The 17,765-nt window shown below is 38.5% G+C and overlaps 2 protein-coding genes across 2 annotated transcripts; both read left to right on the plus strand.

Moving 5' to 3' along the window:
• Positions 1-3,824: 3,824 nt before the first annotated feature.
• On the plus strand, positions 3,825-10,387 carry LOC115621728 (extracellular superoxide dismutase [Cu-Zn]). Its single transcript, XM_030515460.1, has 5 exons — positions 3,825-3,912; positions 8,295-8,363; positions 8,427-8,654; positions 8,721-8,971; positions 10,112-10,387. Exons 2-5 carry the CDS (start codon positions 8,301-8,303, stop codon positions 10,218-10,220), a joined length of 651 nt encoding a protein of 216 aa, XP_030371320.1. The 5' UTR covers positions 3,825-3,912; positions 8,295-8,300; the 3' UTR covers positions 10,221-10,387.
• A 3,301-nt stretch (positions 10,388-13,688) lies between these two features.
• LOC115634182 (CD151 antigen) lies at positions 13,689-16,810 on the plus strand. The gene is made up of 3 exons (XM_030531767.1): positions 13,689-13,751; positions 15,887-16,075; positions 16,137-16,810. The coding sequence occupies exons 1-3, from the start codon at positions 13,689-13,691 to the stop codon at positions 16,602-16,604; spliced, it is 720 nt and encodes a 239-aa protein (XP_030387627.1). The 3' UTR covers positions 16,605-16,810.
• Positions 16,811-17,765: the final 955 nt, after the last annotated feature.

Raw genomic sequence — 17,765 nt, forward strand, 5'->3', positions numbered from 1 at the left:
AGTCGAGCTATCCCGATAGGAATAAAATTGTTTTGCCAATAACTTTTCTTAGAATTCACCAATTTAGATGAAAATAGGGAATCATAAATTAGCTGCCTAAGCATAGTTTTAGTTCGTGTTGACAATATTTATTCTGCGGCGTGGGAAAGATGGAAAACTCAAAAAAAAAATAGACTCTAGTAACCGTTTCCGAAATCCAGGCGTTCATTCAGACAGACGGTCATTGCTATATTAATATGTATCGTATTGCTGATTAAGAATATGTACTTTATGGGGTTGGAGATGCATCCTTTGATACCTTTAGATACTTTACACACACCTAATATATCCTTTTAACACTACGGTATACAACTATAAGTTGAATTTATTTTCTATCTCATGACTTAGGCCTGAGTTCAGGATATGAAAGCTTTATATTTTTCTGAATTCAAGTCAATAGCTTACATCTGATATCATACCAGAATCTAGCCATATTTGAAATCGGTTGAAAGTAACAGCCGAAAATTCTGACAAGCCCAAGGAAAGTCAAATTGAAATGCATTATTTAATGGATTTCAAATTAAAATGTGCACAACGGTGGTGCGGCGGCTATACTTGTAATTCTCAGCTGATTATTTATTTTATAAACTGCAATTCTAACTACACTCTTTTATTTAGACATTTTAGTTGGATGGCTGTACCAAGAATAATGGCAGATATAGGGATTCCAACAGTCGGGTTGATACGAAAATGATGTTCTTATTACTTGTAGAATCGGGGTTGTTGATAGATTTAACAATTGCAATATGGGCGCTATTGGGGAAAAGCTTATGTAGCGGCGTGTATTATTATCTTGAGTTGTCAATAAATCGAATTACGATCAGGCTGTCGTTTTGAATCTGGGTTTAAAGATCTGCAGCTTGCGTTGCAACTAAAACTCGAACATGGTTTTTTATTTGGAGATGAACTATTAGCGATGCATTAAGCATTTTTTATACCCTTCTCTAAAAGTGTACGGGTAAATTGTTTTTCATGTGTAACCGTGCCATCCCCGAAAGAAACAAAAAGAATATATACAAGTAAGATCAGCATGGCGAGACGAATATAAATCGGAATGCCTTCCTATTTGGTATATTTGGTTCAATTACTACTGCTCCACATTTATTTTGGACGGACACAGGTAGAATGTAGAGAACGGCCATTATTTTACAGCCTGTCATATATAGTAATTGTTATGAGTTAGATAAAATTTTTGTTTGAACATCTTTTTTAAAATGTGGCCAGAGAATGCAACAGTTGCGATGGCTACTAAATAGAAGGAGCACTATGCCACTTAGAGCAAAAAGAGCTGTCTATGCCCACTGCATAGCTCCGAAATGGCTGTACGGTATTCAAATTTGGGGGATCGCCGAAAAATCTAATTATAAGCGCATCCAGGTTCTGCAAAACTGTGCATTACGGCAAATTACCAACTGCCCCTGGTACGTGAGCGGCACGACCCTTCACCGACCTAAGCCTGTTCACCATGGAGGAGCAGATTGGAAGGCATACAAGTAGATACAGTGACAGGCTTCTGAGTCACCGCAGTTTGCTCGCCAGAGGACTCCTTCCTGCTAGACCTTTGCGAAGACTGAAACGATTAGGTTTTTTCAAAACATTTAGATAAGCATAAGCCACCACTAACTTATTAATCCTCGCGCGGAAGTGCTCGAGGTTGGGCTATTTTATATTTGTAAAAATGTATTGTTAAGGTGCTAATCTGAATGCACGGCTTCAATGCTTTGATTAAACAGAAAAAAAAGAAGAAAAAAAAACATATTTTTGCCTATAAAGATATTGGAACCAGATTGAAGATTTAGAATGTTGTTGTCTGATGGCGTTGCACCATTCATGAGCCGCAAACTTTGACCACGAATGACCAAATCACAACACAACTTTAAAAAGCTTTTCCACAAAAAATAGGTAGTAAGGACTTACAATAATTTGAAACCCCTAGCACAGTTAAGGGTATACGTATGTATGTTTATAGCTTCATCGTTAACCAAGTAACTCTTAGCTCGTTCTATTCTTCGGAGTTTCCATCGAGCAGTTTAACTATTTCTGCCAGCATTTTAGAGGCAAACACTTACATACATATGTATGTATGTACATGGATAATGAGCGTGCATTTCATAAATGGGGTTCTGTTTATGCACATACCCATATATGTACATCGTATGTGCATATTTGTACATACTATATTTACATATGTATGTATGTGTGTAAACCACAGTTGATACGCGAAACAAATGAAACGCACGTTGGCGTGTTCGCGCTATGTATTTATCTGACAAACATACAAGTATGTACATATATTGCATAAGCATAAGAGCTGAGTCAGAATGCATAATTAGTACACGTACTATATGTACATAAGTATGTACATATATTTAAGTTATTTGATGCTTAAGCAAGTCGCCAACGGTGATAGCTGATAAGCCAAACCAGAATCAATAAGAGAGATAAGCCGATAGAAGGCGACAACGTAAAACAGAACATGAATGGAATGCTAGAGTCGTGCGAGACCGCCACAAAGAACACTCTACCCACTACGAAAAAAGTACTAAGTTAACATTTTTGTTTAAGTTTTATCCTGTACCCAAGGGATAAGAGTTTTAAAATTTACGTCCGATGTCTAGGTCTGAGAAAAAACAAGATCGTGTTTTTATACCCTGTATCCGTAGGGTAAAAAGGGTATATTAGGTGTGTGAATCTCCGACTCCATAAAATACAGTGAAAACTCCCTTAATGGACACCTCTTTTATCCGGACACGCTCATCGGCGGGCACGTTTTCTAAAACATTCGATCGGTGTATAAAGTATTTAAGTATCCCCTTAAGCGGACACTCCCCTTGGGCGGACAAAAATTGGACGACCGTGAGTGTCCTGCCAAGAGAGTTTTCACTGTATACATTTATATTCTTAATAAGCATGACGAGAGGAGTCGATCTAGACCTGTCCGTTCGTCCGTCGAGATGAACGCAAGGATCTCAAAAGGATATCCTAAGTCCGAGAAAGGACGTGTTTATTATTATTATTATTTTTTGAATTTTGAATAAAACGCAGTGCCGGAAATTTGGCTGGGTACAGGTTATTTCACTGTGGGGCTTGAGCGTTCTCTCTTGTTATTTCCTGATTTAATTTAATTCTTGTTAAAAATACTTATGTACGTATGTATGTATGTGTTCATATGTACACCTAATTCTGTTTTTACACGGTAGATTGGTTCCAGAAACAACCGTGTAAAAAATCACATTGATCATATGCAAAAATAGGTGATGGGTTCCTTATCTCTAAAGAAATATAAATGCACTTTTTAATTGCGTTATATCAAAATTGTGTAAAAAAAAGACCATGAAAAAACAAAATTAGGTGTATAATATTGAGATTAATGTTTTGGCTATAAACAAATAAATGTTTCAAATGTTGGTAAGAAATACAAACTCCAATGAGATTCTGATAAGAGCTTAGGGGAATACGAATACCAAATTTCGAAGATCTAGCTCTTATAGTTGCCAAGATCTTTGCGTCCCATGCAGACGAACAGTCGTGCAGGGCTACACCGACACATCTCTTCGTGTAATATGAGTATGTATGTATGTATAAGTGCTTTGTGTTCCCTTTGGGTACAGGGTATGATGAGCGTGCGATAGATATGAGAGAGCACAGAGACTGAGAGCACGTAGAGGCAACTCGCACCTTCAGCGGCTTTGTAATCTCAGGTGCCGTCGCTGCTCGCGTGCGCAATGCGCAGTTGATTTACGCTGGCAACGCCGAGTGCTTAAAACAGTTTCGGCTCAGCGCTCAAACATCACGGTTCGTTGACAGCTTACGCGGATAATTTTGCATTACTGGCGTTTATTTAATTAATATATCAAAACAGTCGCTAACAAGGTGAGTGTATAAAAATAGTTGCAACTACTGCTAGAATGAATTTAAAGTGCGAACAAAAATACACAGAGAGACATATAATAACTGCTTTGCTATACAAATGTACGTAGGATAGAAGCAAAAAGTGTTTCCAAGTTACAATCCCACAACTGTCCGGCGATAAAAATAAAAAAATATGTTCAAAAATCGCAACGCCTCAATTTTTAATTGAAGTGTTCTTTTTTGTTTTTAAAACGCATTAAGTGAACCGGTTTCCTCACTTTATATATTAATGTGTGTACTTGCGGACTAGTACTTGTATGTACGGGTATATATGCACACCTACATACCTGTACTTACATATATATGTACCTAAATGATCATTTTGATGTACATACATACATACATAATATGTACTAATAAATGGAAACACTTTAAGCATTTTGCAATCATCTACTTTTAAGATGCCCTTGGGCCAGGTCTTATAACCAGTCCTACTGTGAATGTAGGTAGTTCTTCTATGCTTAAGTGCTTATACATATACATACATACATACTATGTACATACTTGACTACATATATAAATGTATCAATAACTCACACATAAGCTGAAAGAAACCCAAAATCGACACCGAAAGTCGCAATGCAGTTTCTTTCCTCTCCTCCGGTTGCACTTCTCGACATCTTTATATTCCGATCACAGCAACCGGATTTATGGCATTCCAAAAAAAGAAGATTGACAGTAACAAGTGTTGACAATTTGCTATCTATATTGCAATTTATACACGGTTCTTATCTCTCGAATCTGAGTTTTTGCTACGCCTATTGTAGAATCATGGGAGTAAAAGTAATTACGGCATGGCGCTGGAATTCCACTCAAGTGCCTTCATATTGTATGTAAATTTGTGCATCCACTTGTATTGTTTACAGGAGAAGCGTGAGTTGTTAATTATATATGGGTGTATAAATAGCCATTAATTTTAAATGTTAATTGAGAAGCAAGGTTATTTCAAACTACTCGTATTACAATAGGCTGCGATTTTTTGAGTGTTTCCAAAGCTGTGAAAAGCCATCAGAAATGCAACTAATTTGCACAAATAATAGATCTTTAAACAGAATCAATAACAATTTTCCGTTAATACTACATACATAGATTTCTACTGCAAAATACCTTTTCGAAATTAATTTTAAAAAACGTTATTCTGTTAAGGAGGACGAATTTGTGCGCTAATTATTTCCACAGTAATTGTTTTTGAATGACTGCAATTATTGAAATAATATTTTACTGAAATATGGAACATACATTTGTCCTACAAAATTAAGAGACAAAATTTCTTCTTCTTTACATACCTCTTACATACCATCTTTCTACATACCTTTTTTGTAACATTAAAATGTATTGAATGAAAGAATTGTAAGGTAACTATTTTTAAATATCGAACATTATTCCTTGTTTTTTTAAGTGTATAAGCTTACAACAAAGCAAAGTAGCACAAAGCATTTCAGGCCCATTATTTTCGAATCAATCAACTGGGCGCTCCATTCTAATAGCGCATATTTGATACAAGTACTTATAACCACAATGATTAGCAATAAGTAAGAACATTACGTTGTGTTATAGTTCTCCAATATAAATTAGCCCTATGCCAGTCATTCACAAGTACTATAAATAATATAAACGTATCTTATCCATCAGCATATCGATAGTGCGCATATTTCTTGGCGAATCAGTTGCTTCTGTGCTCTCTTCAATCGAATCAACGGTTCTAAATAGTTACGTGTGCAAATGTGATTAGAAACGCAGAAAGAAGTATCAATTTTAAAATATAAATAAATAAATATGCAGGCTGTCACGTAGAAAGAGCGCTTCATAGGTAAAAGGCAGTAAACAAATAAACAATTGACTTTGATTTTATGCCAGCTGGTGCAGGCGGTAAACAAATATCCCCCACATTTTTCATTATTAATATATGTACATACAAGTATCTCGTAGCTCATCAGTTCATTATTATTATTAAACTACTAGTATGCCTACAAAAAGAGATTGTTTCTGTATGAATATTGACCTTCGCTGAATGACGGGCAACATGTTGGCCAGGTTGGTTATTTATGTACTCGTATATTGCGAGCACTTAGCCCCGCGAAAAGGCTGTTTAAATTATACACTCACTTGCTAAAATACTCTCAATGCACTGTGTGAATGACATATGATTCGCTTTTGCTTAATAAATTAAGGTTAGGCTCAGGCGGTTCAATTCCGCACAAGGAACGAGGTGCCGGCCCGTCTAAGTGACAATTTATTTTTGTCGTGCGCTGACATTCGATGACGTCCGATTGCCTTCAAGTGGCTCGCGTGCGCATCAGAATTACACTTACACACATACTTGTACACACACACTCGTACATACATGCATACGTATGTATTGTACTATATGTGTAATACACATGCCTGCGTATGAGTACAGTAAAAACTATTATGATGCTCCTCATACTATAACTACGATAAGATTATGGCGAGTTGAACTTCAACCGTCTTCATCTGCATTGATAACCAAAAAGAAATAGAAACCTATGCGTACACACACACTAAAAAACTAACCAACTTTCTTATCAATTGGGTTATTAGTTTAAGACTTGACAACAAGGAAATGGGCTGTAAAAGAAAGATTCGAAAAACTACAGAAACTTAAACGTGCCCTTTCTTGGACCTATGTATATGAATGGACATGACAAATGGAGATTGTAACTATTATACCTTTAGATATAACTACACCTAAATCTGTTTTACCACGGTAGATTGGTTCCAGGAAAAACCGTATAAAACAAGAGAGAACGCTACAGTCGGGCAAGCAAGTAAAATACCCTCTGCCCACAAAAAATAAAAGAATTAACAAATTTTATAAATAAGTTTTAGAAGTTTAATTATTCAATTCAATTAAATAAAAACAATGTAGAAAAGCTAAAGTCGGGTATCCCGATTTTAAAATAATCTGTACATACAAGAGGGAACAGTTGAGCAAGCCCGGAAGTTATAAAAGTAATAAAAAACCACAAATAGTGGGGGGTGCATCAGAAAAAAAACACAAACTCGGCCTTTCTCGGACTTAGGAGAATGTGGATACCAAGTTTGGTTATTCTAGCTCTTGTACTTTCTGAGATCTTTGCATTCATACAGACGGACGGACGGACGGACGGACGGACAGACGGACATGGCTATATCGACTCGACTTTGGGGGGTCTGCCACGCCTCCTTCGGTGTGTTACATACATTCGCACAAAATTAGTATGTATAGCCTTCTACCCTTTGGGTACAAGCTTTAAGAATACATCGTTTAAATTCAAAATAGGAGAAAAAAAGTTTTTTTTAGGAACAAGAATTCATCTTAATTTTATTAAATCTAAAACATATATAATGTGTATTTACACAAGTACACCTAATAATGTTTTAACACGTTAGATTGGTTCCAGAAAAAAACGTGTAAAAAAGACATTATTCATGTTGTTGGTTCCTTATCTCTAAGACATATTTTATTAAGTCACACAAGCAAAGCTATTCAAGAAAAGAAGATATGCACTCTAAGCTTAAAAGTATGTAATGTAAATTAAATGTATGACAAGTTCAGGAACTAAAAACAATTAAGTAAAACAACTATGTTTTTAACTAAAAGAATAGGTTATTCAATCTATAAGGTATTCGGAATTTTTGGAGATTTTCGTATTCGTAAAGGCAGATGGACAGACGAGCAAACATATCTAGAACGAATCGTGTTGTTATGCTGACCAAAAATTCGGAGTATTGCAAAAACTGAACTATTTAATAATACCCGATTATCCCTTGGGTACAGGACATATATAAATTCTTATGAAATTGTGACAGATTACTTCTGCTAGATATGGTCTGATTATGAATTAATTCCATTACGATTCAGCTGAGTGTCCTTGTTCATGTTACATATTCTCTCCCAAAGCCTTATACATATTGTATACCCTCTTACCATTCGCCTGCAAGGTAAACACTTAATAAACACTCAAGTTTACGCATAATTTAAGAACCATAATTTGCATACAAAATTTACGGCAAGTTTTTATCAATTCTTATAGGAACTGGAACTTAATATATAGTCCAACCATGAAATTCAATGAATTTTGTACGATGTTCATGACCTTCTATTCTTAGACTAAGCGAAATAAAATATAATTTATAATAAATCACAAATATTAATTGATAGTGAATTTTTCTGAAAAAAAAATGGAAATAAACTGCAAGTTTTTCTATATATAGAGACGATCTTACTAGTATGGCCCTCTTATCATATAAGATGCATACCAAATGGTTTTATATTTAGAGACAATCCTATGGCCCCCTTAATCCTATTATTCATACCTTGATCGTCTTTTCCCTTGCAGCCCAACATGCTTCGTACTGTACTGATATCGGTGGCTTTCTGCGCTGCCCTCAGCGCTGCTGCAAATGCGGTAAGTGTTGGAGAGAAGTCACAATGTTTTCCAACTCAGGCAACATCTTCCGGACTCTTGTAGCGCAACACACCGATGGAGGCCATAGCTTATGTAATCGGACCCGTTCAGCCAGATGGCTCACAAGTCTCAGGCAACGTCACCTTCACACAGAACGCCTGCGGCGAGAACGTCCACGTCCGCATACAGCTAGTGGGTCTGAAGGAGGGCAAACACGGGTTCCATGTGCATGAGAAGGGAGACCTGAGTAACGGCTGCACCAGCATGGGTGGTCACTACAATCCGGACAAGGTGAGTAGTCCCCCGAATTCCTGTAAGCGACAGGAACTAAAATACTGAAACGGATGTTCTTCACAGATGGATCATGGCGCGCCCGAGCACGAAGTGCGCCATGTGGGTGACTTGGGCAATGTTGTGGCCGACAAGGATGGGAAAGTGGACACAACAATCACCGATCCTGTCATTAGCCTAACTGGTAAACGCACGATTATCGGTCGCGGCTTAGTTCTGCACGAATTGGAGGACGATCTGGGCCAGGGAAATCATACGGATTCGAAGAAAACGGGCAATGCTGGCGGTCGTGTGGCCTGCGGTGTTATCGGTGTTAAGTAAATATTGTTCCAAGTGAAAAAAAAAGGGAGACTCTATCCATAACCATAGCTCATTTGTACTTTACACACACATTCCGCCACACGCATACTTGTACTCACAAGCTGAATCATCGAAATGTCTCCCCCATTCGAATTGTAACTGTTATACTTACACACACACACATACATACTCGAATAGTATGCTAATATCTTTTGTTGTCCAGTGATTTGTTTAATTTACTTTGTACTTCCCCGTGTCTGTCTTGGTGTTGCGTTGTTCGTTTTGTCAATATTAGAGTGGTTAGTTCGTACTCCGCGTCTTACTGGCTTGCGTGTACCCCTAATAAACAAAAATTTTTGGAAACTGTACTAAAAGTCCGTACTACTTATAAGTATGTAACTGTATGTATTTCTACTGAGTCATTAATGTTTTCGTTGGCCTAAACAAACTTGAGGCACGGTGGTAGGTATGACAATGGATTTCTACTGATATCATTAGGCCTAATTGAAAGAGAGACGAATTGTGAAGAGGTGTTTACGAAACGGAACATTCGAGCAGCTTTGGCCACTACTTATACGGCTCGCAGGGCATGCAATTAATCGAACTAACTGAGATGCTTCAGTAACTAACGGCACTTACACTATATAGTAACACGCAAATACACTTATATGTGCATCTGTATATACAACATTTCCACCATTTTGCTGCCCATTCTGTGCTTCTGTTCTTACAGAACGCACACTTCATACAATGACCATCAACAGCAGCAGCAACCACATGAGAACCAACAGCCACAAGAGCCACCAGAGCCACAAGAGCCACCATCAGAACAACAAGAACAGCAAGAACCGCACGAACAATCACCAGAAACCACAAGCACCGCACAATCTGCACAAATACCACCACAAACAACTCAAAATACTCGCCGCCGCACCTATCAGCCCACATTCTATGTGCCCCATGAGCAAACAGAGCCACAAGATCATGTCCTCTATCCCCTACTATCGCCCAGCAATTTTCGTTACCCCTATCCATACTCCTATCCGTACTTTGTATAGTTGTAAAACCATATGAGTGTTTCTTGTGCCCATTCGAACCAATAACATGGCTAATTATGCACGTTTGCAACAATCTTCCACACTAAACTCTACTTACAGCTCGGAAGTGGACGAATGGCCCTGCAGGGATGGCGGCGCTGGTGTCCTTAAGCAATCCATGTCCGTTTTGGCACTCATCATCGCCGTATTTATCGCTCGTGGCATATAGTGTGGCATGCTCTATAAGTAGTACATATTTCGAAATGTTGCTCCCACTCATCGTATTATATCAGTCTGTTCTTACAAAATACTCTGCATACCACCCACTAACAAATGTTCTTGTAAATCATACTATGTATTCATGAAATAAAACTAGATATAATTTTTTAAATGGAATCGGTCTGCAATGCATCCTCTATAGTACATACATGGATTGGTTTGCTTAACTGTTTTACCCGTTTGAACATACAAGTATGTAGGAGTGAATTCTAAAGATCAAACCGCCCAAATCTTGGTAACAGATCTTAGGAATGCAAGAAAAACTAAAAATTTTGTTTCTCTACAACTTTTTCGTAAGCCTAAGAATAGCCTAAGGGAAACCAATTCTATATTTATGAAGTTTCATCAAGCCCGGTAAACTATAAACTGGGCATAGGGTATTCAACGGTCGTGCGGGCTCGACTGTTCCATTCGTTTACTACTACTTATATAATAAAAGAAACCCAAGACACAATCTGAAGCATTTTCAGGAACAAGCCTCAGGTAATTATAAGATGTGAACCGTCAAATAGTTGTCCGCTATTTTTTTAGAGTTTCTTTCAAAGATCCTTGTGGACCGTGGGCAAATGTAGTAATGAAGATGACTAAGGATCCTCGTGCAGGCTGTCCAGTGAACTGAAGGTGAGATCGTCGCCAGGTCGTTGCGTGCTGAAGCCCTCCTACTATTGTGCTGCACACTGCTGAGGAAGTCGAAACAGCGTGTTGGAAGGGTACTAAGGTCTTCGTCCTAATAGGGTGGTTCCAAGGGTCACCGTTGAGCTCAGGTGCAGGAACAACACTGACCAAGGAGTCTTGCTGGTGATCCCAGGGAGCATGTAGTTTCAATTATCAATTAAAGATCTTGATCGTCTTGGAGGTGCTTTGTCTTCAAAGCTCTTTCAGCGCTGTTTGAGCTTCTTGGAGGGGCGTTAACTTATATTAGACAAAGAAGTGATTGGGCGATTCTTGCCAACAGGCAGTACGGTTTATACGGAATACTACAAGGAAGTTATGCAACGTTTGCGTGAAACAATAAGGCTGATGGGAATTGTGGAGATAAAAACATGGATTCTGCCTCACGATAATGCACCAGCTCACTGCTTTTTCGTGTTTTTTTGGCCCAAACCGTACCGTAATTATGCCTCAACCACCGTTTTCACCAGACTTGGCTCCCTGCGACTTTTTCCTATTCCCAAAACAGAAGAGACCAATAAAAGGAAAGCGTTTTGCCACAATTGATGAGATAAAATCAAAATCGAACAACGACTGAGGAGGATTAGAAGAAGCGCTGGCATAAGTGCATTATATCTGAAAGGGTTTATTTTTGAGGGGACAAAATGAATATTGATGAATAAATAAATACTTTTCCAAAAAATTCAAAAATCATCCTTTCTTTTGAACAGACTATGCATACAATAAATGTAAATAGTCAAAAGCGAAGTAGTTTACACGAACCACAGATTTAAAGTTATCGACAAACCACCTGTTACACTTGTAAATATTCTACCACATCACCTTGAATCTACACACTCCCAAGGATTACCCTGAAGTAACCATCCTATTCAGGATTCTGGATTTTTAAGCAAACAACACGAGGGTCCAGACCATTACTAGGACTAGAAGCTCCAGCCATCCATAGCACCTCGAGTGCCTTTTAACTCAACTCATGAGGGCCACCAGTGTCCTGCCGATTCGCAGTACCGTAAGACAATCTTTATATTGTGAGAGAATGAATAAAATTAAAAAAAAAACATTATTTTGTAATTTGTGTAAGAACACCTTTAATGATTACTCGATCGAAGTCTTGTTTAATTTGGAAAACACCTTGTAGTGTGCTAAAAAAGGGAGTTCTTCTATTATAAATTTTTAATTTTAAAGCTCTTCGCTTTAAAAAACTGATACTAAGAAATTGTGAGATATCCTTTCCCCAGTACAGTTCAGCTATGCTTAGTTATGGACGCGAAATTCCGCCAAATACGCCCAAAGCAACAGTTAGTGCCATACCAAGTAAAAATACTTGTAAAATAAATTTAGGTACGCCTGCCTGCAGTTTATTAGACTGCCTGATTTCTTACACCAGATAGAGGCTAAAAGTCTTGCATCACCACCTACAATTAAAACGCGTAAGTTGGCCAGTTTTTAGGGCGATATTTTGCATGCAGGCCCTAACTTTTGTTTCTTGCGAAAATTCCGGCGGCGAAACACGCAACCCTACTATGGGCCGGAAAAGGGAAAGTGAAATATCGATATGGTGTGCCGCAGGAGCAAGTCGGCCAATGGGGTCAGTGGCAGGGCAGGTCTCCTGATGCTAGCGGGAACTTTTGGACGCTTCGATTTTATTTCTTTAGATTTTATGGCCAACGTCTAGAGCAATGAATGGAAAGTCCTAATTATTTTGATACTCTATCATTTTATTTCATGAACCGCATTTATAACTTTCACTGTGGGTCGCACGGCAGCACGCAATTAATTTCGTATTATGGTAGTGAGGGCTGCCATTGGGGTAGTGCTAAGTTCAGCTTTAAAGCAACCGACGCGGCAATACAGCAATGGGGTCGTTCGCGACCAGCCTGTCCCCCAAACTCTGCACCCAAGCCACCCATGTTCATAGTACTAGCAATAGGAAATCCTAAACATAGCACCGCCTAATGAGTGCGTTGACTTTTTCACATTCCCCGCTTCCACTGGGCCCAATAGCGCTGTAAGCCATGGATGACCTCAAAGCACCTCCAACTCGCACCCCATTGATTGAGTCAAGCAAAAGTCTACGAACTCTACGAAGCCTCTGACCAGCGTGGTAAGTAAGTAATACCCTCAGGTTTTGTTGTCGCACAAAATGCAAATGTCACACATTCAAGAATGCCTTCAGACCCGATTCCGATGCCGATTCCGATTCCAGCTACCACTACCCGGCTCCCCTCTTAGGCGGGGAATCAACGAAATGGGTTACAAAGAACAAGCCACCCAGAGCACCTAATCAGAGGAGGGAAGGGGGCAACAACTGCCTATTGGCCTGAATACGCCATGGGTTTCTTTGGAACAAACAACAACTTTTACTCACATTTACGAGTACTCTTGCTTTCGTCGTCTGTTCCTTTTGGACACATTCAAATTACCCACGGCGGAGTGGAGGGGCGGAGGTGGTTGACGTTGGTCTTCCGTTGCCACACTGCTGTGGCCACAACATGACGTCGGAGTTCGTTGCTAGCCTTCAGCGCCGCCGTCATTAGCTTTGCTCGCGCCGCCACGCATCAGGTCTGGTCAGTTCCTTTTCAAACGCCATTTGGTGCAGATGCACACGCGCCTGAAGCCCAAATTCCAAAACGGAGATAACGATTATATCACCGAGCTAAATTTCAAACACAAATATCCGTGTATGGTCCGTGGAATCTATTTTGAGTGCGACAAACCCATTAAAAATTACTAAGCTGAAACAAAAATGCGTTCCTGCGGCCCCAGTTTAATTAAATATGTCCTGTTCGCCTTTAATGTGCTCTTTGCGGTAAGTTAAGGCCAAAAATAAATAAATAATGAACATTTCTCTGTGATTGAGACCAAATTTTAAACTAAATGAATCAACAAATTAAATAATCCAGCAGTTTGCGATTCAAGCTAATCCGATTATGTTTGAACAACCAATTCATAATAAGTAGCTATTACAAATTATAAAAATTAATTTATTGATAATACGAGTATGAGCAATGTCGTAAAGCGAATGCACAGTCCCATTAGGGTAGCTAACACAATATTTAGATTGTTGCCTACTACAAATAGTTTTTCATGCACTTAGTAGTAATCAAAATGTATTCAAACAAATCTAACTTCTACACTCAGAAAAGAGAAGCAGAAAATTCTAGACCCATCAGTCCTTCTTCCCCCGTTTTTTACTTAACAAATTAACGGTACTGGTATAGTGCTTGTGTTGTCTCTGTTTGTAGACCTCTTGTTATACATGTGGTATGTACATCCATGACTAGAGCCAGGAGCCGACAAGGCGATTTCCGCTTGTCTTGTTTAATCACAACTGCTCCCACAGCTTTGTTTATGGAGCTTTAGACTGAAATGTTTTCTAATGAAAGATTAGACAGTGCGGAGTGAGAAATAAAGTTCCCTTTAAAAGGCGGGAACAAAATATAGATTAGAAATTAGAAAGATTAGACAGTGCGCAGTGAGAAATAAAGTTCCCTTTAAAAGGCGGGAACAAAATATAGATTAGAAATTAGAAAGATTAGACAGTGTGGAGTGAGAAATAAAGTTCCCTTTAAAAGGCGGGAACAAAATATAAATAAACAGCTGCTTGCTTTTAATATGGATATTATTGTTTTCAATTATGCATAACTAACTAAATACAGCCATACACTTACAAACGTTAAATGAACAATTCGTTTTAGCCAATTAGAAATTATAATACGATTTTGCCTCGATTTTTAATCTAAGTTTGATTCAAACTTGATTCAAGTAAGCTCAATAAAACAAATACAATCCTGGGTATAGGAACTTTGTTTCTTTTTTTATTATCAATTAATATTAATATATTATGTTGCAGATTTAGCCATAACACGAAGCATAACATTTTTCTTTATGTCACTCTTAAAGAATTCAAGACTGTTAGTAATTTTTTAAATGCAATGATTGGGAATTCCATACTTGGGAGTCATACAAGTACTCAGGATCAAACTCACTGCTAGCTCGTTTAGCTATGCCAGGCCCCGCTATTTTATTCCTGAGTGTTCAATTACATCCAACCATGTGTGTATATACATTCTCTGGCTAATAAGTCTAATAGTAATGTTGATGATTATCTATAAAAGGGATAATTTCATATGCCATTGAAATAAATTGCATGATGCAAATTAAACTGGAATTACCTCGTTGTTTCGAGCGATTTGATTTGTGTCCTTTACAAATGCTTTCACTCAGAAGTCAGGAAAAGAAAAAATGGCGCACAAAAGTAGGCAATATTTTTCAGCCATGAACTCTCAATGCTTTAATGCCTTGGTATTGACCTAAGCCTGGCGTGTAACTCATAAGGCAATCAGGCTAGCTGACATGTCCAGCGATTAGGCAGTATTGCTGGCTGATTTGGATAAGCACGCAAAACAACAACCACAACAGAAATAACAATAACAATGACATATGTAAATGCCATTGGCATGGTCAATGCCTGCACCCGAGTATGGAATGGATTGAATTGTATTTACCAGTTTGGTTGCATGTGGGCTGTGCACCCTGTCGGATGTTTATCTGGCAATTAGAATTGGTCAGTAAAATAAATACAAACACAGAAGCACTTTCATACCCAAAGTATATAACTTGTTCCTGGCTTTATTAAAGCCATTAATCAAATTATTTGTATAGATTAGTTAAAGCCACAATGAGTATTCAAAGAAATCGTTTACCTTTGCACATCAACTAAATTATAAGTAACGACAAGTAATTTATTGGAAAAAGGACATCAAGAAAAACTGCCGAAACACAAACTAAAAGTATAGATTAGACTATGATTGAACTAAGGTTCTACAAGTCTTACTTCTGAGTGTAATAATCGCAACAAGAGCAGGAATTCGGCACAGACTAACATAACTTTTTAGCTCGTCTTAAATCGGATTTTAATTGAAAGCAATTTTTACTTCGCAGCTCTCAGGCCTGGGCATTCTTATTGCAGGATCCGTTGTGTTGGCCGACGTGAATGAGTTCAACCACTTTGTGGAGGGTCGAGTCATTGCTCCTCCCATTGTACTCATCGTCACAGGCCTCATCATATTTCTAATAGCCTCGCTAGGATGCTTCGGTGCGATCAAGGAGTCGCCCACTCTACTACTGACGGTAAGCACATTATTCCACCCATTTAAAAGACACTCTTACAGCTTAGAAATGCACTTCTCAGTACGCCGTGCTGCTGGCCGTCATTTTCATCATTGAGTTGGCCGTCGGCATTGCCGCCAGCGTCTTTAAGAAGGATCTCGAAGGAATGGTCAAAAACTCACTGCAGGATTCCATCAAAAGGTCAAGCAGCGAGGACACCATGGCCTGGGACAATATTCAACGCAAACTCATGTGCTGCGGTGTGGACACTCCAGCCGATTGGCGCACGATGAGCGCAAACAAAACTCTTCCGGCCAGCTGCTGCCGCCCTCAGTATGTGGATGCCACCGTCGGCCACTGCACGGAGTCGCCAGCCCTGGGCAGGGACAAATACTTTCAGGAGGGCTGCGTTGGCAAGCTGAAGGATCGCATCGATAAGAACGCTGTCATCCTAATTGGCGTCGGCATTGGCATTGCTTTCATTCAAATACTCGGCATTGTATTGGCCTGCTACCTGGCCACCAGCATCAGGCATGAGCGAGCCAAGTAAATCGAGGACCCTATCCTAAATCTAAAGTAACTGGAAGCATGCCATACTGTTGAAAAGCCGCTTTCGAACCAACAAAAACTCTTCAGCAATTTTATGAAGACCCAAGGCAACATTTATTTTAAATCCTGCTCAATTCCAGTACAATAGGGCCACATATAAATAGGCAGAAAGCCGAAAAGATATTTTTAAAAAAGTATATGGAGAAACGCAACAACAATTAAAGCTTGAATTGTGCTTCAAAGACGATTGCTCATTTTTTAAATATATGTATTTAATGGACTTCTAACGATTCAGGTTTAACAACCAATCTCAACCAATTTTCAGAGCTAGTAAATAAATAAATAAATGAATTGTATTTCTACATTTTTTATTTTTCCGGGAAAGGTGTATTAAAAATGTCTTTCTAATAATATAAATAATCGCATATAATCTTTGTTTTAATTACTACACACATTTTAACAGTTAATGCTGTAAGCTTTTAAGAAAATAATGATCAGAAAATATTTCTCACCAAATTGAAATACGACGTGTTCTACGAATTTTGCGAATTAATCAAAAGAGCTGAACACCAACTGTACTAGATTCGAAAAGTTCTTGCGTTTTGTATTTCCTTCTTTTTAAATATAAGAGCCAGAATAATCAAACTTGGTATTCTATTCTTTTAATAAGCAGGCTAATTTTCAAGTCAAATTTCATCAGGGGAGGTTATGGAGCATTTTTAAACTTATAAGCCAGTGATCTGCTGAAATTAGCTGAGATCGGCCAAGCTCTTTAAGTTCAGTGCTCGAATCAGCTGACAATTCAGACATCAGCCATAGAGGAAATTATACAGCCGTGCTCCCATTGCAAAACATTAAACTTGTATGTAGATTAATTTCAATACTGCCCACAATAAATGTAATATTCATATGCTACTAAGTACTTTAAGATCCAAAACGGTAAATCCTCAATACAATGATTAACCTGCTGCTTCGTTATATTTTGTTATATACACTGTACCCGAAATGTACCAGAGAGCACGCAAATGGATTCCAGAAGAACACCTCCTGTTATACTAATAGTAGGTACATGTGGTTAGCATGAGGAGACGAATCCACATAGACCTGTCCGCCCGTCCATTCATTTGAACACCGAGGTGGTACGAAGGCTTGTTCTATGAAT

This window comes from Scaptodrosophila lebanonensis, unplaced genomic scaffold, assembly GCF_003285725.1.
Source record: "Scaptodrosophila lebanonensis strain 11010-0011.00,11010-0021.00 unplaced genomic scaffold, SlebRS2 tig00000001-arrow-pilon, whole genome shotgun sequence".
NCBI classification, from domain to species: Eukaryota; Metazoa; Arthropoda; class Insecta; order Diptera; family Drosophilidae; genus Scaptodrosophila; species Scaptodrosophila lebanonensis.